Here is a 25,337-nt window from a genome sequence, read left to right as displayed (position 1 = left end):
TCGTGCCAAAATCTTCTCCTGGGGCTTGCTCCAATGCAGGGTCTGCCAGCTCAGGAATAAATGGGGCATTGATCCAGCTTGCCCAGCCATGGCCAGGTGCAGTAACCAGAGCAGGAACAGCATTCCAGGGGCATTAACAGGAGAATGAATTCCAGCCAGCACAGCTGGCTCCAGCCCTGTGCAGCCCCTGGCCTGTCCCAGGAGCGGGGGGACACTCCAGGCACGGGGTCTTATTTATTACTCTGATTTTCCCCCAGCAAGGGCAGCTGCTGACAAAATCCCCCATGAGCAAACACGGCGTGGGGTGGCTGTGTTTGCTGGCTGCCCTCTGCCAGCAGCAGCTTCTGTCCCAGTGGAACAGCCACCTCCCCTGGCCCCTTGAGCCCCGTGGCCACCAGCCAGAGCGTGGCCACCTCCTTGTGCCCCTCTGGCTCACCCAGCCCAGCCTGGGGCATCACAAAAACAGGGTCCAAATGGCTGCACCATCAGCTGGGGAAACTGAGGCAGGGGGTGGCCAAGAGGAGAGCTCAGGACAGCTCTGCCCAGCAGGACTCTGAGATCTGGGTGCTTTTGGTTCAGGGTCAGGTGCTGCTGGTGTTGCCCAGACTGAGGCTGTGGGGCAGAGCTGAGCCCACAGCTCTGATGAGGTGGCAGAGGAAATGTTGACAGTCTGCAGCACGCCTGGCTGGCTCAGCCCTGCATTAACCACGTTTGCTGTGACCTAGAAAACTCCAGCTGGTGCCTGAACCACTGTGCTGCTCAATTTTAGAATTAACTTAAAAATTACAGGGGGAGATGGAGCTGTGCATGCTCCCTCCACACTGGACTGACCATCCCAAAAAAAAAACCCCCTCATTCCTGCTCTGGGGTTACATCAGGGCTCAGAGGGGCTGCAGGAGCTGCCACTTCCCCCTCTGTCCATCCTGAGCTTGGTGAAGGACTCAGGCTGCTGAAGTGGACTTGGGCTTGTATTGTATTGTGTATTGTAGGTCTGGTCTAAGCCAAAGGTCATATTTATAATTTGGACATGCTGATGAAATGGTTCTGGCCTGTCAAACAGAAACACCCCACTGCAAACAGGAGTTTAGACTTGTTTGCAGCTCTGTGGTTATTCTGAGCAATTTAGTCCATGGGGAAGCCTTATGAATTGGGGCTGTCTGTGTAAAACTGAGAAACCGGTTTTGTCTTTGGGAGAAGGAGTTAAAATGCTGCTGGAGACAGGGGATAAAGGTGGAATAAGGGAACCCCTTGGCTCCTGTTCAAACCCTTCCCAAACTGAGGGAGTTTGGATGCACACTGGGTACCACAGGGTGTCCAGCAGGCAGGAGCAGAGGGTTTGGGTACTGAGGAGCAGAAAAGAGGCACTTGCACTTCAGCTGGATGCTTAAAGGCCCCCAAAAACCCATCCCATGGCTGCTCAGAGCTCTGCAGGCGTGGGTGATGCTGTCTGGGGGACCATGATGCTGTATGGGACCCCAATCCCTCCCAGCCACCAGCCAAACCCTGACTCCACCCTGGCTTGTGCTGCCCTGAGATACCGGCACGAGGCCCTGCAGCAGAACTTCTGTATCCTGCCCCAACAGGCCCTAATTCCAGGGGTGAGCCCTGAGCTGAAGGAACAACAAACCTTCAGGTTTAGAGATCTAAATCAAACCCTTATTTCAATACCCAACTCAAATTTAATTTATTTTTTTTTTAACTTTCTTTTTTGGCGTTGCCACCTTCACTTTGAGCTCTCGGGTCTGGCTTAGGAGAGGTGTAAATTTTAACTCTGTTCTGTGACTGGAGCCGATGGGAACTGCAGCAGGAGGGTCAGATGGTGCCTTTCCTCACCGTGTTTGCTCTCTGGCATTCAGCTGACAGCTCCAGCCAGCACTGAGCCAGCCCGGGAGGCTGCGAGTCCCCCTGGCTCCAGCTGGGCTGTTTGTTCTCTGCTGGGCACCAAGCCGGGGAGAAAAGCAGCGTTTTCCTGCCTGTTTTAAATTTCTCCACTCTGCTGGACGTTTTGTCTTGCTTGGGAAGCAGCAGAGCCACGAGAAGGGTGACAAAGGGAGGTGAGTCCCTCTTTTCTCTCTGCTCAGGCTGGCTCCGCTCGCCTCCAAGTGCTGGTTAATATTTTTTGCAGCAGGGGCCAAGGGGACGGAAGAGGAGGAGGAGAAGGAGAGCATCAGAGGAAGGCAGGGGGCCCCACAACATCCCAGCAGGGAAAGCCAGCCCAGAGCGAGCCTTGCTGGTGAGTGGTGCCATGGGCTGTCACAGGAATTCCAAGTGGGAGTCTGAAGCTTGGGGGGACAGTGGGGGGACAGTGGGTGCTGTGGTGGCTGTGTGGCAGCACGCAGGGGGTCTCAGTGGGGTGATGCCCAGGGCAGACCCAGGCCATGGCTGTGGTTTGTGTAGAGGGGTCTGTGTTGGCCCCACCACACCCCTCGTGTGCACCCAAAATCTGTTCCAGGAGCAAATCCCAAGCTGTGTCCTCAGCCAGGACCCACACAGTGTTCACAGGCAGGATCTGTCCCCGTTTCTCCCCCAGCAGCCATTGATTGCCCCACCCTCTGATAAGGAGCAGAACTGGCACCTTCTCTGTGCTCAAACAGCTCCTGTGTTTCTCTAGTGGGGGCAGAGAAAGTGGGCTGAGGAAGCACAGGGTCACCGTGCCCTGGGAATTCCCAAACCCCTTTTTAAGGGGGTGTCTCTGGAGGGTGTTTGGGAGCACACACACATTTATTTCCCTGCCGGACAGGGATCCCAGCAGCCTGCCCAGGGATGTGCCCCAGGGCTCACCCTCTGCCCAGCATCCAGCGATGGGCAGCGAGGCGAGCAGAGGAGCTGCCCAGGGATGCAGCGAGGCCATTTGGGGATTTGCAGGTGGAGATGTCCTGCATGAGCCGTGCCTGGCGGGCAGCAGCCCCCTGGAGAAGTGCCCGGCCCTTCAGCAGCTCCTGGGGCCCCACGGCCAAGAAGAGCGTCCCGTACCAGAAGACGCTGCAGGCCGAGGGTCCCTGCGAGCCCAGCCGGCCCCCGCCAGCCTCGGCACAGGTGGTGGTGGTGGGTGGGGGCAGCCTGGGCTGCCAGACCACCTATCACCTGGCCAAAATGGGGCTCAGGGACGTGGTGCTGCTGGAGAGGGACCGCCTGACGTCGGGCACCACCTGGCACACGGCAGGTGAGCGGCAGGGCACGCTTTGGGCACTGCCCAGGTGGCCAGAGGGATGCTGGTGGCTTGGGATGTGCTGTTGGGGACGGGTCCATTGGCCAGAGCTTGGGCTGTAAATGCTGACAATTTCTGGTTTTCCTTCTCCCATCATTTTTTTTTAGACATCTCCCAGATTTCCTTTTTTTTCCCCCCCAAGAATCATGTGGCTGCAGGAAAAGGAAACACTTTATTTCCACAGCTCCCCCCCGCTTTTTAAAGCCACTTTTCTTCGGCAGGGAGGCAGCCTAGATAAACTTTATTTATTTTTTTTTTTTTTCTTTCCACTTTTAGCGGTCCATCCGCTTTCCCCCATTCATTTAACACCTGAAAAGAACAGAAACCGATGGTTTGTAGCATTCCCACAAATCCACGAGATGGAGCACGAGCCCCGCAGGGTGACACAGGACACTTGGGGACACAGGACCCCCGCAGGGTGACACAGGACACTTGGGGACACAGGACCCCCTCAGGGTGACACAGGACACTTGGGGACACAGGACCCCCGCAGGGTGACACAGGACACTTGGGGACACAGGACCCCCTCAGGGTGACACAGGACTCTTGGGGACCCCCTCTGCATCCCGCTCCGGGCGATGGAGAGGTGACAGAGCATCAGTGCCACCGTGTCCCCTCGCAGGTCTCCTGTGGCAGCTGCGTCCCAGCGATGTGGAAGTGGAGCTGCTGGCACACACGAGGGATGTGGTCAGCCGGGATCTGCCGGCCGAGACCGGGCTGCACACGGGCTGGCTGGAGAACGGGGGGCTCTTCATCGCCTCCAACAAGCAGCGCCTGGATGAGTACAAAAGGCTCATGTCGGTAGGGAGGAGCCCTGGGGAGTGTCCCCGGCAGGGTGGGCTGAGGGAGGGGGTGTTTCTGTGGAGCCCCCAGGTCACTGAATGAATCCCTCGCTGCTTTCCCACCTGGAGAGCAGCAAGTGGCCCTTCCAGGGCAGCCTCCTGACTTGCATAAGGCAGCCATGATCTGTCAAACTCCTCCAAAGCTGGCCAAATTAAATCCAGCCTCAGATTTTTGACTGTTTAAATAGAGCTAGCATAGTTTACCCCATTGTGCAGCATCATTTTTCAAGCTGCACAGGCAGCTTGAATTCGAAAATAGGGCCGTATTTGCTGAAATCTGAGCATCACCCCGTGCTGGATTTGGGGTCTGGGAGATCAACATGTCCTGGGATTCTCCTGCTCCTGCTTTTCAGCAGCAAGTGATGAACAGAGCTTTTGCTCTACCTGAGCTCCTGGTTTTCCTGTCCCTTGGCAGCTGGGGAAGGTGTACGGTGTGGAGTCCCACGTGCTGACCCCGTCACAGACCAAGGACCTGTACCCTCTGATGAACATTGATGACCTCTATGGCACCCTGTACGTCCCCAAGGATGGCACCATGGACCCCGCTGGCACCTGCTCCACTCTCGCCAGAGCAGCAACTGCCAGAGGCGCTACGGTACTTCTTAATTAGCAATTTACTCATTAATGCCTGCTGGTTTCATCCTCTGCCTTCCTCACTTTCTCCTTCCCCACTGTGGAGGAGCTGCTCCTGCAGATTTGGGTCTTTCCCAAGAAGGGTGTTGTCCTCTTGGTTGGGTCACAGTGACAAAGCTGGCAGGAATCCTGAGATCCAGAGAAAACAGAGGGTGGGAAAAAAGACCTTCAGGAGCAAGACAGCACTCAGAACACTGCCTGGGTTCAGTTTTCCCAGATTTGGGGGTGTCATGTCAGGTGAGGTGGGTTGTCCCCCTGCCCTGGTGACCCTGCTGTGACTCTGCCACCCTTCCTCTGCCACCAGATCATCGAGAACTGCCCAGTCACGGGCATCCAGGTGAGAACGGATGATTTTGGGGTGAAGAAGGTGCATGCAGTGGAGACAGCCCACGGGACCATCCAGACCCCGTGTGTGGTGAACTGTGCAGGTACGGGGGACAGGGCACAGGGGAAGGCGTGGGACGAGCAGCCACAGCTCACAGGTGGCTTTGCTCCCTCCTCCTCCCAGGAGGAGATCCTGCATCAGCCCTTGTCCCTTGTGTGGCTGTCCCCTGCAGCTGTGTGGGGATGTGGGGGATGGAGAGGAGCTCAGCACAGGTTTGTTGTCTCTGCAGGAGTGTGGGCACGAGCCCTGGGCCGGCTGGCGGGCGTGCACGTGCCGCTGGTGGCCATGCACCACGCCTACGTGGTCACCGAGCGCATCGAGGGCATCCAGGTCAGTCCCGTGCAGCTGAAACTCGGCTCCTCTGCTCTGGGGAACAAGGGTTAGGGTTAGGGTTAGGTTCTGCTGCAGAGGCAGAAAGACCCCTGCCCCTTTCAGGGACACCCCAGACATGGGGGACCCTCCTCATTCCTGCCAAGCCAGGCTCTGCTCTCTGGGGTGTGCACACACCCTCAGCAGGGCTGTCAGACCACCCCGAACAGAGTCAGATTTAATATTTAACGAGGTTACAGCTGGCAGGATAATTAGTTTTTCCTCAGGATCTCTGGGTTTGGTGTCTGATAGCAGCATTCATAAAGATCCCAGACCCTTTGTGAGCCAGCCCCAGTCCTGGCAGGCAGAGGTGGAGCTCTCCAAGCGTTTCTAAACTGCCCCAATAAATCTGTTCCTGCCATCTGGCTGTGGAGAACTGCTCAGGAGTGGAAGGAGGCATCATTCTCAGGCCCCAGCGCTCTCAGGGTGACACATTAATTAGTTTCCATCCTGCTGACACAGTCTGTGCCTGACCTTTCAGCACGAGGTGCCTCGTTGTAAAAGGTGCCGTGGTCCATGATTGCATTTCTGTCCCAGGAACTGCTCTGTGCCGTTCACAGTGAGAAAACCTTCAGAGGAGAGGCTGCAGCTCGGTGCCTCCTGCTCAATCCACTTAATTCCACTTGTCAACACGGGTTGCAGTAGGCCCTACACCGATTCTTCAGTGTTATCTAAATGTTTCCCCATCCATTATTCACGAGAACAAATCCCTCATTCTTCGTGCACCGCTGCCTGCGTGTTGAGCTCCTGCATCCTCCTGCAGAGGCGGGTGGCAGAGGAGTGATGATTCCTGAGCTAGGATCAACCACAGGGGCTGTTCCCTGTCCCCAGGACACCCCTGAGTGCTGCTCAGGTGTCTGTGTAAGCTGTTCTGCCCATGGTTCAGCCAGGTTAGCCAACGCTTTCCTCTTGGTGCCCAAATTTCGGTGCTGAGGGAGCACCCCTGGAGCCACTTCATGTCCCAGCTTCATGTCCTTGCTGCAGGTGCCTACCCTGTGCCCTGGAGCTCGCTGGCTGCCCTAGGGGTGTGTCCCCATGGCTCTTGGCCTCCTCTGACCCCTGCACTCCCCCTCCCCGTTTTTCAGAACATGCCAAACGTTCGTGATCACGACGCCTCGGTCTATCTCCGTCTCCAAGGCGATGCCCTTTCCGTGGGTGGATATGAGTCAAACCCCATCTTCTGGGAGGAGGTGAGTGGAGCTGGGAGGTTTTCTGGGGGAATGAGGCATGTTTCCAGGGAAGCCACCTCAGAGGAGTGAACATTCAGCCCCCGCATTTGGCAGGTACCAACCTCTGGTGGCTGCTGGGGAAAGCAGAGGGGAGCATCTCCCCTTTGGGGCCATCTGTGGCACAGATACGCAGTGCAGAGGGAACAGGAGAGCCAGAAGCTGCTGTGCCCTTCCCTCTATCCTTAATTCAGACTTCAGATTTGTCTGGGTTGTTCAAGAAAACCCCAAAATCCCAAAGATTCAATGCAGCCTCGATTTATCTTCTCCGAGGTTGCCAGAGGTGAGGCAGCCTCAGACCATCAGCCATCCTCTGCTCTGTACCCTGATTCCTGTTTCTCACCTTCAGGTGTCTGAAAAATTTGCTTTTGGCCTCTTTGACCTGGACTGGGATGTTTTCATGCAGCACATTGAAGGTGCTGTCAACAGAGTGCCAGTTCTGGAGAAAACAGGAATTAAATCCACTGTCTGCGGGCCAGGTAGTGTGGCTGTGACCACTGTGGTGACCACTGTGGTGAGCACTGTGGTGCCTGGGTTCTTCTGCAGATCCTGCTGGAGCCAAAGGGAAACTTTATAACCTGGGGAGAAGAAAAATTCTGAATGCAGAGACACTGCTGCTGGTCTGGCTGCAGTGATGGCATCTTCCAAGGGGTGGCATTCCAGGCCTAGCCTGGGTGGAGAAATAGAATCACACATTCAGAGGCTCACAGAATGGTTTGGCTGGGGAGGGATCTTCAAAGATTATCTAATTCCTGCTCCACTGCCACGGGCAGGGACACCTTCCACTATCCCAGTCTGCTCCAAGCTCCATCCAACCTGGCCTTGGACACTCCCAGGGATGGGGCAGCCACAGCTCCTCTGGGCACCCTGTGCCAGGGCCTCCTCACCCTTGTTGTAAATAACTTCTAATTTCTTACAAGCTTACAGATTTCTTATAATCTCAATTATTCCTCTTTCAGTTTAAAACCATTTCCCTGGGGAGCTGATTGCCTTGATCCAGTCTGGGAGTGAATGGGTTTTCAGCTGATGTTGTGGCTGCTGGGCTAGAAATTTAAGGGGCAGATTTTTTTAAGCAGTGGCTGTTATTCTACCCAGTGTTATCTTCTAAAATTATTTTTTCTGCTTGCTCCTGGTCTAGTGATGTTGGATTTACCCAGATTTACATCCTAGGCTGTCTGGTGCATCCCTGCAGTGGCAGCTGGAGGTGGTGCCAGACATTGAGCCCAAGCCTTGCACACTTGGTTTGGCCTTAAAATGCACTTAAAATTCACTAAAATATCAACTGTAATTGTGCTGAGGCACTTGGAGGGAAACTCTTTGGGTTGTATGAGGGGAAAATAGAGCACATCTCGTGCCCTGCAGCAGATCAAACATGACTTGCACGAGGTGGAGACCTTGGCCCTGGGTCCAGTGGTTTGATTGCACTGCAGTGTGAGCAGAGCAGAGCTGGCTGCTGGCAGATGAATGTTTCCACTTTGTAGTACAAAAATGTCATTTTCCAAGGCTCAGCTCTCCTCCTTTTCTCCTTCTTAGTTGAAAGCAGCAGCCTGTGGCAGCTGAGTCATTCTGGGCTGAAGCAAATGGCAAAGGCTTTGTCCCCTCTGCTGTGGTCACTGTGCCAAGGTCCCTGGAGCCCTCATCACCTGTCCCAGGGCAAAGTCAGCCCTGCTGGCAGGGGAGCTGCTCTGGCTGTTGCTCCATTAACTCCCTGAGTTTGCAGCCTGGAACATCTGTGCAGGGATATTCAGCGTGTGAGGAGCTGCTCCTGCCTTCTCTGGAGCACTGGGATCAAGGGAAACAAACTGGGCATTGCTAAGACCACACTGAACCCAGTTTTCCCTCTCTCCTTTTACATGGATGGATGCATGGATGGATGGACGGACCACCATCAAACAGGGAGGAGGATTGCACACCTCTGTCAGGGGCTTTGCTTTCCTCCCTGGTGAGGATTTGTAGAGGGATTTCCACAGCTGATGGGCCTGTGGAATAGCACTGGTAGCAGGAGACATTGTGAGCACAGGAGAGACATCCCCAGCCCTCCCTCAGCTGAACCAAGTGACTTGAAGTGCTGGAATTTCCCAGCAGGAATTGAGGAAGGTGGAATACACCATCAGGAAATAGGGCCCAGATGTTAAAATGGCAACAAACAGATGAGTGAAGCCCCTTTAACTGGAGGATTGGGAAGGGAAAAAGAGCCCTCACAGTGCCTCGTGCACCTTCTCTTGGGGAATTAATTTTGCTTCCCAAATTTTCAGCCTAACTCCAAAAACCTGTGCTGGGCAGTGCTTGGTGTTGGTCCAGTTCTGGCCCCACTGACCTCTCAGGACGAGGTCAGGAGAGGAGGCTGCAGGAAAGCAGTTTGTAAAGTGTGTGATATGTCCCCAGAGTGTGTGATCCCCATGTCCTGGCTTTGCTGGTACATCCCCTCTCTGTTTTCCAGAGTCATTCACAGCCGACCACAAACCACTCATGGGAGAAGCTCCGGAAGTCCGAGGGTTCTTCCTCGGCTGCGGCTTCAACAGCGCTGGTAAGTGAGACCTGATGGGGTCATACCCTGCTGGCATTGGATCCCAGGCAGATCCTGGTGTTCCACAGCCAGGCTTGGCCTCCTGGCCTTGTCTGCATCCTCCCCTGCTCCCCAGGGATGATGCTGGGAGGTGGCTGCGGCAGGGAATTGGCTCACTGGATCATCCACGGCCGGCCGGAGAAGGACATGTACGGCTACGACATCAGGCAAGTCACCCTGACTGCCCCAGCTCCCTTCACGGGCATCCCTCATCCCTGGTGCTCCTTGGGGATGCTTTCAAGGCAGGGCTGGAATCGGGGATGGGTGTCCAGGCAGCGGCTGTGTCCCTCCAAGGAGCTGGAGCCAATTACACACAGCGGCTTTAATGAATGTACGCATGGGGTTTGTCTCATTTGCCTCATTCCCCTCCCACACAAACAACTTCCATCAGACACAAGGAGATGGCCATGATGGGGAAGGACTGGGTAATTACATTTGGGTTTTGTTGTTCAATTAGTGCCATGCCTAATCCTCTAAGTTAATAATGGGGGGGATGATTTCAACAGCACAAAGATTAGCTCAGCCCACCTCTGCAGCACCACCCAGGCTGGGAGCTGTGGCTGTGCAGATGTTGGCTCAGTAATTGCTTTTGATTTGCTTGATTGGCTTTGATTGGGTTTGGGCTTTCTTACAGGGCTGTTGTGACAGCAATCACCTTTTAGGGGACAAAGCTTTGAAAATCTCACGTCACTTTAGTGGCCAAGCTGGTAAATGCCATGCTGGAGTGGGCTGTGGGAGTGAAGGGCCTGCAGAGATCAGGGGAGATGCCTCCAGCTGTCCCCTTTCACCAGCTGGGCTGGGGATGGGGATGGAGAGATGGAGAAATGCCAGGCTGGGCACGGGGTTGGCACCAGCACAGCCCCCCCTGACCTGCACCAAGGGACCCCAGCCCTGCTCAGAGCAGCCAGGGGTTTTCCATCCAAGCATCTCCCATGTCCCCTGTGCCCTGCCATCAAGCTGTCAGTCCCATTCCCTCCTTTTGCTGACAATTACCAAGCTCCTCTTTAAATAACTCCCTTTTCCTCACATTTCAATATTTATCCTCTCAGAACATTTGCTTGTAAATATTTCATCTGGCAGCTGTTGCCCGCTTGCTGCTGTCAAAACTTCAGCTCACTGGTGATGGGGCAGCCAGGGCTGCTGGTGACATGCCATGTGTCACCTTCTGCCAGCAGAAGAGGCAGCTGCTCTCACAACTCTTGGGGAACATCACTTGTGTTCCTTGCAGGGCTCAGCCCCATGTCCTGCTTCTCCTCTGCACCTACCCAGCAAGGAGGGAAGCTGAAAGTATCATTTTGAAAGTCCCTAGAAATGGCATTTTGTCTTTCATGCCCTGCCTGGTTCCCTTTCTCCATCCCTGGGAAAGGTGCCACTTGTGCCCAAGGCTGGTCCCTGTGAGTTTCACATCTCTGGGATTAACAACCTGACTGTGGGCTGAGCTGGCTCATTCCTTCAAGGAGATTTTCTGTTTGAAAGATGAAAATACTTCAGATGAATTGAAAATAATTTGGGGTTTATTTATATTTCAGCCTGGGGAGAACTGAGTGAAAAATATAAGGAATATCCAGGGCTCGCTCACTCATCAGAGCTGTGTTTAAACCTGGGTGTGCCCTGAGCCTGGTCCCCTGTTGAACTGGGGCAGAATTAACCTCAAGTTTAATTTTATTTTTCCATTTCCCCTCCTCAGCAGGGCTGTCCTCTGTTCCCAGTTGCTCTGGGGTGGGGCTGGGAGCTCAGTGGGGGCTGCAGGTCCGATGGTCAGCATGGCCAGCACTGAGCCCTGCTGGGCTCCCCTTCTCCTGGAGCACAGAGAGCAATTTTACACCAGCAGCTGCATCTACACCTGGGTCTGGTCAAGAAGGCCATGAGCTGGTGGGCTTATCCAGATGTTTCCATCTCCCTGCCTTCCAGGAGGTTTCACCACTCCCTGACCGACAACAACCGCTGGATCAAGGAGCGCAGCCACGAGTCCTACGCCAAGAACTATTCCGTCGTCTTCCCCCACGATGAGCCCCTGGCAGGACGAAATGTGAGGAAGGACCCCCTGCACGAGGTGAGGACAGGACACAGGCTGGCCCTCACAGCAGCAAAATGGAGCTCACAAGGGAGTGGCCACGGCTGTGTTGTTCCCCAAAACCTCTGTGCTCCCATCCATCCATCCATCCCGGGGAGATCCCTGCCAGGTGCCAAAGCTCGCTGTGAGGGTTCTGGGGTCATGGGCAGCTTAATGGTAGAAAGCCTGAGAATTCCCATGATATTTAACTCAGCAGATATGGATTGAGAGCCTGGTGATGATCACTGGGCAAGGGGAAAGAGGAGAGGAGAGCTCTGAGGCTGAGTCCATCCCAGGGGCAGGGGCATCCCATCTGAGAGGGCTGAGGATGCTGGATGCTCACAGGAATCTCCTGTCCCTGCTCACCATGTCCTGCTTACAATTCAGCAGCAGTTTCTCCCAGAACAACATCTCCCAGTGTGGAGTGAGGCTGGGGCACAAGGAGGGGTGTGGAAAGAGGGATGTGCCTCTGTGGAGGCAGTTGTGCCAGCACCTCCTGAGTGGTTTTGCTCCCTGGAGCCACCAGCCAGGGCTCCCTCCTGCTTCAGCCCCTTCTTCACTCACATATCCATAGGTGAACACCCTCAAGATGCAGCACTTGAGAGAAAACCAATTCCCAGCTGCACCAGCAGCTCAGAACCCCCCAGATTCCTCGAGACACTCAGCATGACCCAGCACCAGAGCCTCACCCCCTGCCTGCCCCAGCCCCAGTCCTGGCAAAGCCACATTTCCCAAGCCCATTCCTGCTTCTCTGTGATTGGCATCACACCATTCCTCTTCCAACTGGAGGGCAGAGGCTCAAGCAGTAAAACAGACACCCCTGCCCACCAGCCCCCGGTGTTTGGTTGACAGCTCAGTTGTTTTCTGTCACTGAGGATGCAATTTATTTTTTAAGAGCACATCTAAAAAGCGATGCCCACTTGACTGACAGGCTGGTATTTATCCATGCATCCCCAGAACATGTGCTGTGTTTTATAAATAGGCACTGAATGATTTCTGAGATGTTCAACAAAATCTATTATTTTCCAAACTCAGGCTCCAAACAAAAATGTCTTAATGGATCCCTAATTAATTGCGTGCAGAGAGATTTTCCTGAGAGCACAGAGGAGGGATGAGAAGGTTGCCATATAAATATTAAATATTGTTATGTAATTACTCTGTAAACATGGTGGGGAATCTTGCTCTCTGCATACACCAGCTCTTGGTCAGTAATTAGGGCACCCTAGTGCAGGTTTTGTTGGGGTGCACATCCAGGCTGTGGCTCTGCCCTTTGACTACCCTTGAGGAAAATATCCTGCCTGAGGGGTACAATAATCAGGCAATTCTTAGGTTTGACACTGTTTTAAAAGACAAACTGCAGGGCTGATTTTGGCTGTTGATAGCCAAAGCCAGGGGGTCACAAGTCTGGTCTTGAGCCCACATCTTCACTCGAGGAGGGCAGCCTGAGTGCTGCTCAAAAAGCTGTGGAAGGGCTTTTTTAGGAAAAGCTATTTGTTCCCATTTCTTCTGCGTAGGAGCTGCTGCGACAGGGCTGTGTTTTCCAGGAGAGACATGGCTGGGAGAGACCCGGCTGGTTCAGCCCTGGGGGAGCAGCCCCGGTAAGAACACCCGGGGTTTGGGGGGGTCTTCAGCCTGGAGAGACCTGCTGTGGTAGGACCCATCACCATGGGCAGGGATTTTGGGGTGGGGATCTATCACTGAGGGCTGGGATGTCAGGGTGAGGATCCATCACTTAGGGCAGGGATTTTGGGATGGGGATCCATCACTGAGGGCTGGGATGTCAGGGTGAGGATCCATCACTTAGGGCAGGGATTTTGGGATGGGGATCCATCACTGAGGGCTGGGATGTCAGGGTGAGGATCCATCACTTAGGGCAGGGATTTTGGGATGGGGATCCATCACTGAGGGCTGGGATGTCAGGGTGAGGATCCATCACTTAGGGCAGGGATTTTGGGATGGGGATCCATCACTAAGAGCTGAGATGTTGGAGTGAGGCTCCACCCCTGAGGGCTGGGATGTCAGGGTGAGGATCCATCCACATGGACAGGGATGTTGGGGTGGGACCCCATCCCTGTGGTGAGCAGGGATGCCAGGGTGGGGACCCACCACCACAGCCATCTCTCCAGGAGTGGGCTGAATATGACAAGGAGTCTTTTGGCTTCAGCCTCAGGTCCTCTTCCTCTCTGTCCCCATGCTCCCACCTCTCCCCCAGGTCCTGGATTACGATTACTACGGTGCCTATGGCCACGAGCGCCACAGGGACTACACCTACAACCGCCTGCTAGGGGACGAGTACACCTTCGACTTCCCCCCTCACCACCACATCGTGAGTGACAGCCCATCCTGCCCTGCCAAAACTCCCAGGGAGCTGGGGGACTTGGAGGCAGCAGAACCTGTGCCCTGTCACTGCTTTGGGGAGACTCAGTGATGCTCAGAGGGAGGGGAAGCTCCAAAGCGGCAAAAAATGTCCCAAAAATATTAATGGAAATGTGTAGCCCATGCTCAGAAACCTCAGGAGAGAGGCCATGGGAGCTATAATGCTGCTTTCCTGAAGTGTTGAGACCAGCTTGGAGGAAAAAATTCAATTTGATAAAATTTGGGTGTTATTAATGATAACTGTCACTGAGTTACTGAGGTGAGGAATGGGATCGAGGGCTTGGGATGGCCTGTCAGGCTCACTCCAGAAAATACCTGATTCTTTCAGGAGCATTTTGAAGCCTTTAAAGGCACCAGGTGAGCGTCCTGGTATCATTCCCCATTACATAAATGGTTTAATTTGTGTTTCCCTTTGTGGGCTGAGAGCTCAGCCTCAGCCGTGTTTGCTTTAATTGCAGATCAGGAATGAATGTTTAACGTGCAGGAACGCCCTGGCTCTCTTCGACATGTCTTATTTTGGGAAATTCTACCTGGTTGGACCTGATGCTACAAAAGCAGCAGACTGGCTGTTCAGTGCTGATGTGAGCAAGGCTCCAGGTACAGGCTCAGCTCCTCGTTTTGCTGGAGAAATCTCACCCCAAAACCACCCAGGGGAACCCAGACTGGCTTTTCCTTTCAGTGCTGCCTTTGCAGAGGGTATGAGAAGTGTGTGGGAGAGGCTGCTCTCCCTGTCCTCGCCACAGTCTGGATTCATCTACACAGGGGCTCAGTGCTCCGAGCTCGGGGATGAAGGAGGGAGGTTTCCCTCTGGCTCCAGCTGTGGCTCACATCTGGAGGTGCCATGGGTGCTGAAGTAAATCAAGCACAGCCTTGCCAGCTGCGGTTTGTTGTCCTCTTTTCCGAGGCTAAGAAGCAGCTTGTGGCATTTCTAAGGATGCAAGTTCAGCTCCTTACACAGGAAAGGGGGAAAAAAAATCATCGTTCCTTTCCCCCTGCTAGTGCTGGGACCCCCAGGGTGGGCGAGGGCAAAGCCAGGAGGATGATTTCATGATGACAGGGACACATTTTGCTGTGCTCCATGATGGGCAGCGGTGGCTGTGTCTCCCGCAGGCTCCACCGTGTACACCTGCATGCTGAACCAGCAGGGTGGTGTGGAGAGCGACCTGACCGTCAGCAGGATCAGCCCTGGGACCCAGGGCTCGCCCCTGGCCCCTGCTTTTGAAGGTAAAACCCAAACCCAGGGGATGCTCTGCCTGTGTCCACCCTCCCACAGTTGAATTCCCAGGCTTTCCAGCCTTTTCAGCCGTGTCAATGCACACAAAGGCTTTTCCAATCCTGGGCAGGTTTGTTCCAGCAGCTCGGGGCTGCAGGCACAGGGCTGATTGCATTTTCCTAATGGCAGCCACCTGTCTTTTTCCACCTCTATCCTTTGGTCCCTGTAACCTGATTATGGCCCCTGTCCCCGGGGCTCAGCGCTGTTATTGGGTTTGTCCAGCCCCGGCTGGCGCCTCTGACCTCTGTCCAAATCCTTATCAGCTGCAATGAAGGGGGATTGAAAGGCAGCAGAGCAGCCCTGGGGGCAGAAATGGCATTAGGCAGCTGTGGAGGAGGAGGAGGAGGATGCTGAGCTCAGGCCTGGCCAGGCACAGGGTGTGCACAGGGTGTGCACTGGGTGTGCACTGGGTGTGCACAGGGTGTGCACTGGGTGTTCACTGGGTGTTCACTGGGTGTGCACTGGGTGTTCACTGGGTGTTCACTGGGTGTTCACTGGGTGTGCACTGGATGTGCACTGGATGTGCACAGGGTGTGCACTGGGTGTGCACTGGGTGTGCACTGGGTGTTCACTGGGTGTGCACAGGGTGTGCACTGGGTGTGCACTGGGTGTTCACTGGGTGTTCACTGGGTGTGCACTGGGTGTGCACTGGGTGTGCACTGGGTGTTCACTGGGTGTGCACTGGGTGTGCACTGGGTGTTCACTGGGTGTGCACTGGGTGTGCACTGGGTGTGCACTGGGTGTGCACTGGGTGTTCACTGGGTGTGCACTGGGTGTGCACTGGGTGTTCACTGGGTGTGCACTGGGTGTGCACTGGGTGTGCACTGGGTGTTCACTGGGTGTGCACTGGGTGTGCACTGGGTGTTCACTGGGTGTGCACTGGGTGTGCACTGGGTGTGCACTGGGTGTCACAGAGCCCTGGCCCCACGCTGTGTCACTCCAGCCGTGCCATGGGACAACCTCACCATGTTCGTCCTAGCAGCGTGGGGGTACCAGTGATTTTTCCCTCCCTTATGGGAGAATCCTCCCCTCCTGTCTGGGCCACTGGCACAGGAAGCAGGGTGGGACTGGCTGGCAGAGCTGCAGGCTTTGTCGGGCGCTGGAGGAGTTTAATCACAGCAAAGTCTATTTTTCCAATTACAGTAGGTGGCTGCACTTATTATGACAGAATACCAGCGAGCAATTTCGTAGTGGCAGGAAAGACAGAGGGAAGATTGATTACATATTAATCAGCTCTCAAACACCATCCCTGGGGATTTTTCCACCCAGGATTACTGAAGAGATGAAATTCTTCCTTGTATGCAGTACAATTCCCACACTGCTTATGGGCTGGTCACTGTAGCATTCTCTGCTTCCAGCTGTAGCTCCTTCCATCCTTGGTCTGTTCTGTACTGGGACAAAAGTGCAGATGCTTTTGCTGCTGGTCTCAAGGAGTTTTTTTCTTGTGATGCTCACAGACTTTCACTGTTAAGGGTCATTTGGTTTTCACTGTGCTGAGCCCCACAAAAAGCAGAGCACCAAAGCCTTCCCTAATCCCACTACTCTTTAACCCATCCCCTCACCCCTTTATTTGCAGTCCCCACCCAGAGCTGGGCAAGCTGGAGAGGCTCAGGGCTGCCCTTGAGGCTCTGCAGAGCAGAACCAGCCCAGCACTCTCAGCTCTGAAAGGCTACCCGGGGCTGTGTTCCAGGGGATGGATACTACCTGGCCATCGGTGGGGCTGTGGCTCAGCACAACTGGTCCCACATCACCACCGTGCTGCAGGACATGAAATTCCAGTGCAAACTCCTCGACTGCTCGGAGGAGCTGGGCATGATGAGCATCCAGGGCCCTCTGAGGTGATCAGTGTGGGCTCCTCCCTGCAACCCAACCGTAGAGAGGTGGAGGGGAGGATGCAGGGATGGAGGGAGGGATGCAGGGGTGGAAGGAGAGATGCAGGGATGGAGAGAGGGATGCAGGGGTGGAAGGAGAGATGCAGGGATGGAAGGAGGGATGCGGGGATGGAGGGAGGGATGCAGGGATGGAAGGAGGGATGCAGGGATGGAGGGAGGGATGCAGGGATGGAAGGAGGGATGCAGGGATGGAGAGAGGGATGCAGGGATGGAGAGAGGGACTCGGGGGTGGAGGGAGGGATGCAGGGATGGAAGGAGAGATGCAGAGATGGAGAGAGGGATGCAGGGATGGAGGGAGGGATGCAGGGATGGAAGGAGGGATGCAGGGATGGAGGGAGGGATGCAGGGATGGAAGGAGGGATGCAGGGATGGAGAGAGGGATGCAGGGATGGAAGGAGGGATGCGGGGATGGAGGGAGGGATGCAGGGGTGGAGGGAGGTTTGCCTCAGGTGCAGGTCCCCGTGTTGGGCAGGGGTCAGTGTGAGCCCCATGACGACAAGTGCTGATCTGGCTGGGGTATCACTCCATTTTCCACGGAACTGAAATTTCTTCTGAGGTTCCCACCTCAGCTCCTCTTTGGAGTGAGAAGTCTGTCTTGCCAGCAAGATGAGGGAGCAAGTTTTGGGAATAACCCTCAAGGCAGGCTGAGTCCCCTCACTGCTCCCATTTTGCTGTTTCCCCACAGCCGTGCTGTCCTCCAAGAAGTGCTTGACACTGACCTCAGCAACGAGGCCTTCCCCTTCTCCACACACAAGATCACCACGGCTGCAGGATGCAAGGTAGGAAGGGGCCACTCCAAAATGGAGTTCTGGGCTCTGTGCACCCACCAGCCAAGCAGAGAATCCCAGACTGGTTTGGGTTGTCAGGGACCTGAAAGATCCTCTTGTTCCACCCCCTGCCATGGGCAGGGACACGTTCCACCATCGCAGGTTGCTCCAAGCCCATCCAACCTGGCTCTGGAAGCTTCCAGGGATGGGGCAGCCACAGCCACTCTGGGCAAACTGTGCCATCCCCCTCTGTTAGGAATGTGTCTGCCTCCGCTTTATTGCAGAAAGGTTTTGATGTGGTTTTTGTAGGAAAAGGCGAAAACCCAGAGTGAGAGAAGTGTGTTTCCCTCCCTGACTGCCTGCCAGGTGCCATCCTGCCCTCCCAGCCCTCCCAGCACTGTCACACCACTGAGCCTGGGGAAGGGACAAGATGATTCATGGCTTTGCAGCGATGCTAGAGGAATGTGAGATACCTCCGTGGATTAGGGCGAGCACTGGGGGTGAGATCTACCTGACACTCCAGACACTTTCTATTTCCTCCTCCTCATAACAAAAATGGGGACAATTTAATGCAAAGCTTGTCAGGTACTGGCAGTAGGGACTGGGCAGCCTGGGAGCTGCTGTGTTTGATCACAGGAGAAGCCTGACAGCCCTAAGCTTCCTATACAGGCACAGATCATCCTGCTTCTGCCCAGGCTTCAGGGCTCACACATGCCCTGGAGCTGTTGATTGAGCCTGCTTGAAACACCCTAAATAGAAGAGTTGGTGGCCATGAAGTGTCATTTTTCTCCAAGGAGAAATGTCCTGAGAAAACCTGCTGCTGGCAAGTTTGGCTATTGGGGAAAAGCTTTTGCAAGGTTTCCCGGAGAAACTCTGGTTTCTCAGTGATGTTTATCCCATGTGAAATATCCCTATGGCTGCAAAGACACTTTGAAGAGAGGGTGGAATTTGTACCCTCTCCTTTCCATGGCAAACCTGGGCAGGCCAGAGCATCCCTCTGCTGCTGGATGAGCTGGTTGAGAGGAGGGACCATGCCCAGGACTCGCTCTGGCTCTTTGGTGCCTGGTGGGGGATGAAGGAGGTGAAGGTGAAGCAGTAAATCTCATAAAAGGCAGCAGGAGATTCAGGAGCCTGCAGCAGGCTGGATGTTAAAGAAATCAGGTTAAGCCACGTGCAGCCACTTTTCATTCAGAATTAAAATGGCTTTAATTTGACTGCAGCTGCCTGCTGAAGGGATTGCTGCTAAATCAAATTAGAGCATCTTGATTTGTGAGCAAGAACCTGGCCAGGCCTTAAGGTGGTTTAACTGAGACACAGACTTTGCCCAATTCAGATTAATCTCCAATCATTGCCATCAATGCACCCTGGGCTTTGGGTGCTCAACAACTCAACCCACGGTGAGTTCAGTGTCCCTCGGAGGGGAACCACAGCCTGGGGGACTTCAAAGCCAATCCACAGGTGCAGGTTGTCCAAAGTGCTGGATTTCAGTCTCCATTAATCTTCTCCACACCCTTCCTTGTCAGCCTGTAGCAGACTGATATCATCTTGTAATAATCTGCTTATGCCCTGGGAAAGGTGTAGAAATGTTCCTGTCTCCACGGGCACGATGAGTTTATTTGCATTTCACTTCAAGTTTGTTATAAATAATCCACTCCTTCAAGGAAGATAGAGCTGGCAGAAGTTTTGAGGATTCTTTGGTGGGTAAATTCCCTGATGGACAGGGAAAAGATCTCCTGCCTGAGGGCTGTGGGCTGGGAGGGGACACCCTGCCTGCTGCCAGGGCCACCCTTCAGGTCTCCTTTCTCCCACTGGACAATGAACACCAGGGATCCCAAACCAAGCTAGAATTAGAGTGGGAGGATTTCTCAGGGCAGCAGGCTGAAGCCTTTGATGATATAATCACTTTCCAGGGGGATTAAACTGAACCCAGCATCTTAAAAAAGTTATCACCGAGATTTGCCTGCATTAACTCAGTAGTTGAACAAAATCAGCTGGAGTCAAAGGAGAGTTCCAGCCGAGTTAACGACTCTGGAAATTATAGATTGGTTTGTGAGTTTATATATAGAGTCTCTCATTGTATGGAACAGCAGAGAAAGGTCCCCCTTTGAATCTCACTGCTGGAGACAGAGGAAAATTCAGGTTTTCATTGTCTACAATACCTAGAATGCTTTTGAATTGCTGCAGAAAAACCCAGAAATTGATATTTCACAGCTCCAGCTGAAAGACATGTTCCTATGGGAATCCAGCAGAGCTGCTGGGTCCAGGCCTTAGCATTCCCCTCTGTGGTGGGATGTGAATCCTGCCTGGGCTTCACACACGTGGGGACAACCCCAACCCCTCCCTGTGCCAAGCTGGTCACTGACACCCCAGTTTTCCAGGGTTACCTGATTTCTGTGGGGCACTGCTCTTGCTGAGATGCCCATTCCCCAGGAGCTTTGAGAGGAAGTTTCTCCCAGGAGTGCTTTTGATTGTAAAGAGCACTTTAGCAGCAGTCACAGACGGGGTTAATGAGCCAGGAAGTTGCCTGTCAATCCCTGGAGCATCTCCTGCTGCAATGAAGATGGAAGCTGGCATGCAGAAGCCTCATCTCTGCTGTTCCCTAACTAGATGACACCTTTGTGTAGAGGAAAAGGCTTCTCTGAGCCCCTTGTGCCCATGCTCCTGGGGAAGGGATTGCCAGCCTTGGTGCCTCGCTGCAGGGCTGTGCCAGGGACCAGGGCAGGGATGGGAGCAGCCTCAAAATAAATTCCCCATCCCAGGTGTTCCTTCCTCCTCCCCACTGCTATTGCAGAGATTAAGGCTTCTTACAACCTGCCCTAAACTCTGCTTGAGGATGTGATTTTTGTGCTAGGGGAAGCAGGAATGGATTTGGGCTCCTGGCTGTGCCCTCTGGCCAGGCTGGCAGCACAGAGCCCGGGCAGCCCCTGGGCACTCCTGCCTGCTTTGGGCAGCAGCTGCTGGTGTCTGTTTGCATTTGTCCCTGTGATTACAGAGAACAGCTGGCACCGCCTCTGCTTGGAATAAGAGCTCAGCAAATGGCAAAATGCAGCTTCTGCCCCAACCTCACCCAGAGCCAGCATGGCCAGGCCAGCCCCAAGGCCACCAGAACCAGCCTGGAAGTGTGTTCTGAGCTGGAAGTGGCTTTGTTAACAGGACAGATCATAATCCAGAGTGAACCTCTGGAGTTCATCTCTCCCCCAAAGTGAGCTCTGTGTTTGGGGTGGATGTGTATCCAAAGGGATGAACCAGAGGGGCTTTGTGGGCGAGGAAGTGGAGAAATACTCTGGGATGAACCAGAGGGAAGGGCAGCTCAGACTCGAGGGCTGTCTCCAGGGAAGGTGTCTGAGTTGGGCTGGTCCCAGCTGGCCTGGAAAGCTTTGGGAATGGAGAATGTTTCAGAGGGACAGCAGGAGGCTGCAGGCAGGGCTGCCTGGGTGAGAAGCTGGTGGAACACAGGCAGGGCAGCCTGTTCCCTGGGACTGCAGCCAGGCTGCATCCTCGGGAATGACGCTTCCCTGGAGAAGCACCGAGACCCTGGTGCTGGTCTGCTCATTCCTCCTTGGAGCTTCTTGCACTTGGTGTGGAGCTAATCTGTCAGCACAGCTTTGGGGCACGGTCTCCATGGGGAAACCTGAGCATTTCCTGGTGGGAGTGGGACATGGGGCAGGGCACGGGGCTCTGCCCCTGCCTTTGGGTGCCTCTGCTGTGGGAGCACTGTCCAAGAACGGAACATCCCTGTGGGAGGGACAGCAGTCATGAAGTGCCCCAAAAGCAGGCCAGCCCTGCTGGGGACCAGCATCCCTGTCTCAGTGGATCAGCAGAGGGAGACAAAAGCTTGGCTGGAGCTGGAGCACCACATTTCACCCCAGCCCTGGAGTCCATAGCCAGCAGCCCCCTCTGCCCACTGGCACAGATGGTAGCCAGGTTTGAGATGTTGTCCAGAGATGAGAAATTCACTCTGACCCTGTCTTTGTGCAAGAAAGGAGAGCACAGAACTGCCTTCCACCACAAGGTTCCCACAAGGTTCCCAGGCAAAGCTGGCTTTTCCCCTGGCATGGCAGAGTGTGGCCTGTCCCAGCCTGCACAGCCCAGCTGCTCAGGGTTGTTTGTGCCCTTTTGCAGGTTCGTGCCATGAGGCTGTCGTTCGTGGGTGAGATGGGCTGGGAGCTGCACGTGCCCAGGGCTGACTGTGTCAAGGTTTACCAGGCAGTGATGCAGGCAGGAGCCCGGCACGGCATCACCAACGCCGGCTACAGAGCCATCGACAGCCTCAGCATCGAGAAAGGTCCTGCTTCTCCTTCCAGCAGCACTCTCTGCTTTTCCTCCAGCGGGGTAACCAGGGCAAGGAGCTTTGTCTCAGCTTCAGTGTGACTGGAGGTGTGGCAGAGTCTCAGAATGCTGAGAACTCCGCTGGGGGGGCTCCTCTCGAGGGTGTTTTATCCAGGGCTGAGTGAACCAAGGGTGTCAGGGGGGCAGGGATGGTGCTTTGTGCAGGGATCACCTGGTGACCTGTGCTTGCTCCCTGCAGGCTACAGGCACTGGCACGCTGACCTGCGCCCCGATGACACCCCGCTAGAAGCAGGTCTGGCCTTCACCTGCAAGCTCAAGTCCAGCATCCCCTTCCTGGGCCGGGAGGCTGTGGAGGCTCAGAAAGCCAAGGGCATCTTCCGCCGCCTGGTGTGCTTTACCACAGAGGAGTGAGTACTGCTGGATCTGCTCTGCAGAGCTACTGCTGGATCTACATCCCAGCTGCTGGATCTGCTCCGTGCTGCAGCTCCCAGCGCCAGGAGCACCCCTGGGGCAGCACCTGCTCCGAGCCCACCCAGCCCTGGGTGCTCACAGGTGCCACACCTGGACACACGTGGGGCTGGGTGAGAGCCAGCTCAGTTGCTGGCTCTAATTCCATCCCTATTTTGAATCCCACTGCAAATTCCCTGTTGGATGTTTAATGGGAGCTGCAAGCAGCGTGAGGGGGTTGATCTTGTTTTGCCAGAGCAGCGGGAGGTTTTGCAAATTGGGCTGGAGGGACTTTGGCTTCAGCACGGGGAGGTGAATGAGCCTGTGGGCAGTGGGAGCCCTGGCACGTGGGCTGGCCTGGGGCAGAGCCAGACCCCTCTGCCCCATGGAGGGGCTTTGCTGTGGCAGCTCTGCCCTTGCCTTGCAGGAAGGTGCCCATGTTCGGCCTGGAGGCGGTCTGGAGGGACGGCAAGGTGGTGGGCCACATCCGCCGGGCAGATTTTGGATTTGCCATTGACAAAACCATCGCCTACGGCTACATCCGTGACCCTGCGGGGGGCCCGGTGAGTGCAGACCCCTGGCATGGCTCTGCCTCCCTCCCTGCAGTGGCACAAAGCCCTCGCTGTCCCTGGCTGGGAGAAGGAACAGCAGCTCCCTCGTGCTTGCCCTGTGCAGCCCAGAGGGGGAGGAATGTCACAGCTCAGTGGCAAAGTGTCACCCACTGTCACTGTGTGAGGTCCATGCATGGCTCAAGTGCCACCTCAAGTGTTAAGTGCAACCAAATATTTAATTGCAATAGTAAATTAGTTAATGTTGTAGACAACAATGACCAATAGGAGCAGGGCAGGCTCTTAATTAACCTTGGGAGACTCCTGGATAATCAGTCAGGTGCCCTCATTAAGCAGTGTGCTGTGGGAACAGAGCTTGGGGTGACATCTCCAGGGTCCTTGTCTGTGCCAGCCAAGAGCTGTGTGTGCTGTGATTCCTGCTCTTGCTTGCCTTGGCTTTTCATCCTGCATCCCTGCAAGAATCCCAAGGCAAGTGGGTTTGTGGGCCAGTTGTCCCTAGGAACCCACTTTTCTCCCAGTGATTAATGTTTCTCCTGTCCCTTTTCCTTTTCCCTTTTCCCTTTTCCTCTCCCTTTTCCTCTTCTCTTTCTCCCTTTTCCCTCTCCTTTCTTTTCCCCTTTCCTTTTCCCTTTTTTCTACTGTATACCTCCACAGGGGGAAAAAAAAGAAACATAAAACTTTCAAACACTGAATTTTTTTTTTTTTTTAAAGAAAATAGGGTGCTTTTACCAGTTCTCTTCCTCCTTTCTTGGGATGGCAGAGCCGGGTTTTCTGCAGAGAGCAGATGTGTGGAGCTTGCCCAGGGATGGAGCTGGGACTCTGGCACCTGATTGGGGTTTTTCCATGGCTCTGCCTCACAGGTTTCCCTGGATTTTGTGAAGAGTGGCAGCTACGAGCTGGAGCGGATGGGAGTGACCTTCCCAGCCCAGGCTCACACCAAGTCCCCGTTCGACCCCGACAACAAACGCGTGAAGGGCTTTTACTGAGGGCTGCTGAGAGGGAGAGGAGCTGCTGCCTGAATTCCTGCCCCATGGGCCCAGCTGGGGGCAGCTGCCAGAGCAACTGCTCTGCCTGGAACTTGGCAAGTCAATGTGGGTCGAATTAGAGAGGAGGAAGAGATCCCAAAAAGTCCAAAGACTCTGATGCTCTATTTCCCAAGCGAAGCGGTGCCACTGCAGCAATAATTGTTTTCCATGGGTTAACTGGCCTGCAAACAGTGTTTGGTCTCACTGCATGTGAAGTGACTTTGCTGGAAACTCTTTCCCCCCAAATGTAGTTTTGTGCTGCCTGGAAATGAATTTTTTTTTTAAAGCTAAGTCTGGTGTTAATACAGCTGGCGCCTCCAAACCTGCTGTTCCTCTGGTCCCTTGCTGAGTCTGTCCCCACTCCCATGGGTGTCACCTCATCCTGGCTGTGCCCTGGGGACTCTGCTGGGGTGGGGACAGAGGAGGGAAGGGGCAGGAGTTCAGGGTCATTGCCCAGGCTCACGCTGTGGGTTCTCCTCTGCTGTTCATGATGGTGTGTCAGAATCATGGAGCAGTTTGGTTTGGAAGGGACTTTAAATCCCATCTCGTTCCATGGGTTCCATGGGCAGGGACACCTTCCACTGTCCCAGTTTGCTCCAATCCCCATCCAGTCTGGCCTTGGACACTTCCAGGGATGGGGCAGCCGGGGTTTTTCTGGGCTGCTGGTGGCACAGGCTGTGGTGTTTGGTGGCCAGCAGGAACACTGTCCCCACAGCCACCCTTGGCCCCATCTGCTGGCAGCTCCCTGGTCCCTTGTGGCATCTTCCCAAAGGTCACCTTGGAGGTGGCTCCTTTTAGCTCCCAACAGAGAGGGGGAGGCTGGCAGAGAGCTCAAACCCCTGCAGCCTCTGGCAGCTCAGAGCCAGCCTTGGGGGCAGCAGGGAGGGTTTGCCCTCCCACACACACTGTGTGCACTGAAGGGAAGGAGCAGCAGCTCCCCATCACTATTCCTTGCTCTGGTCCCCTAGCCAGGCTCTCTGCTGAAGCTTTCACCCGCCTGAAGAAATAATCTCACTCTCTGCTCTTCCCCTTTTTTCCCCTGACTAGGTTTGCTTGGGTCAAACCCTCTTTAGAGCTGATTTCAATTCCTTGCCCTTGTGCCATGAGCGCCATGGGCAAGAGAGTGAACTCTGAAATGCTTTGGTTTTACTGAAAACATTAAAAAACAAGATTGAGATGAATTTTTCTCTTGAATAGGAGGTGACTGCCGTGCCTCTGGCAGGTGGAGGGCAGGGGAGGGGGTGGCTGTGGTCCTGTTGTGAGTGAAGGAGCATTCTGCCTCCCTGCCAAGCCAGGCATCCGCTCTGTGCCTGCAAGATCAGGTTTTGCTTTAAAAAACCTTTCCTGGTGTGCAGTGAGTGCTCTGACCTGAGGTTTTTCTTACACCCGAGGTGGCTGGGAAGGAAACTTGGGGAC

The 25,337-nt window shown here is 54.7% G+C and overlaps 1 protein-coding gene across 2 annotated transcripts; it reads left to right on the top strand.

Moving 5' to 3' along the window:
* The first annotated feature begins 1,533 nt into the window (after positions 1–1,533).
* On the top strand, positions 1,534–25,102 carry SARDH (sarcosine dehydrogenase). 2 transcript variants are annotated; one of them, XM_086858832.1, is made up of 22 exons: positions 1,534–2,054; positions 2,126–2,233; positions 2,866–3,163; positions 3,831–4,009; positions 4,466–4,645; positions 4,988–5,111; positions 5,298–5,398; positions 6,523–6,627; positions 7,013–7,142; positions 9,104–9,190; positions 9,306–9,396; positions 11,141–11,282; positions 12,797–12,880; positions 13,495–13,608; positions 14,117–14,255; positions 14,769–14,882; positions 16,622–16,769; positions 17,509–17,602; positions 21,713–21,875; positions 22,119–22,287; positions 22,755–22,890; positions 23,757–25,102. In XM_086858832.1, the coding sequence occupies exons 3-22, from the start codon at positions 2,872–2,874 to the stop codon at positions 23,880–23,882; spliced, it is 2,718 nt and encodes a 905-aa protein (XP_086714958.1). In that variant the 5' UTR covers positions 1,534–2,054; positions 2,126–2,233; positions 2,866–2,871; the 3' UTR covers positions 23,883–25,102. The 2 variants fall into 2 exon arrangements, with proteins under 2 accessions (XP_086714958.1, XP_086714959.1); XM_086858833.1 differs by having other exon boundaries at positions 1,991–2,054; positions 2,129–2,233.
* Positions 25,103–25,337: the final 235 nt, after the last annotated feature.

This window comes from Cyanistes caeruleus, chromosome 20 (genome assembly GCF_971803275.1).
Source record: "Cyanistes caeruleus chromosome 20, bCyaCae1.hap1.1, whole genome shotgun sequence".
NCBI classification, from domain to species: domain Eukaryota; kingdom Metazoa; phylum Chordata; class Aves; order Passeriformes; family Paridae; genus Cyanistes; species Cyanistes caeruleus.
This window is presented reverse-complemented; position numbering and strand designations above follow the sequence as displayed.

Excerpts from the sequence above, each read along its gene's own strand:
- SARDH (XM_086858832.1), top strand. The coding sequence starts at position 2,872 with ATGTCCTGCATGAGCCGTGCCTGGCGGGCAGCAGCCCCCTGGAGAAGT. Across the intron at positions 4,646-4,987 it reads CAACTGCCAGAGGCGCTACG|ATCATCGAGAACTGCCCAGT; the intron begins GTACTTCTTAAT and ends CTCTGCCACCAG. Across the intron at positions 14,256-14,768 it reads TGATGTGAGCAAGGCTCCAG|GCTCCACCGTGTACACCTGC; the intron begins GTACAGGCTCAG and ends TGTCTCCCGCAG.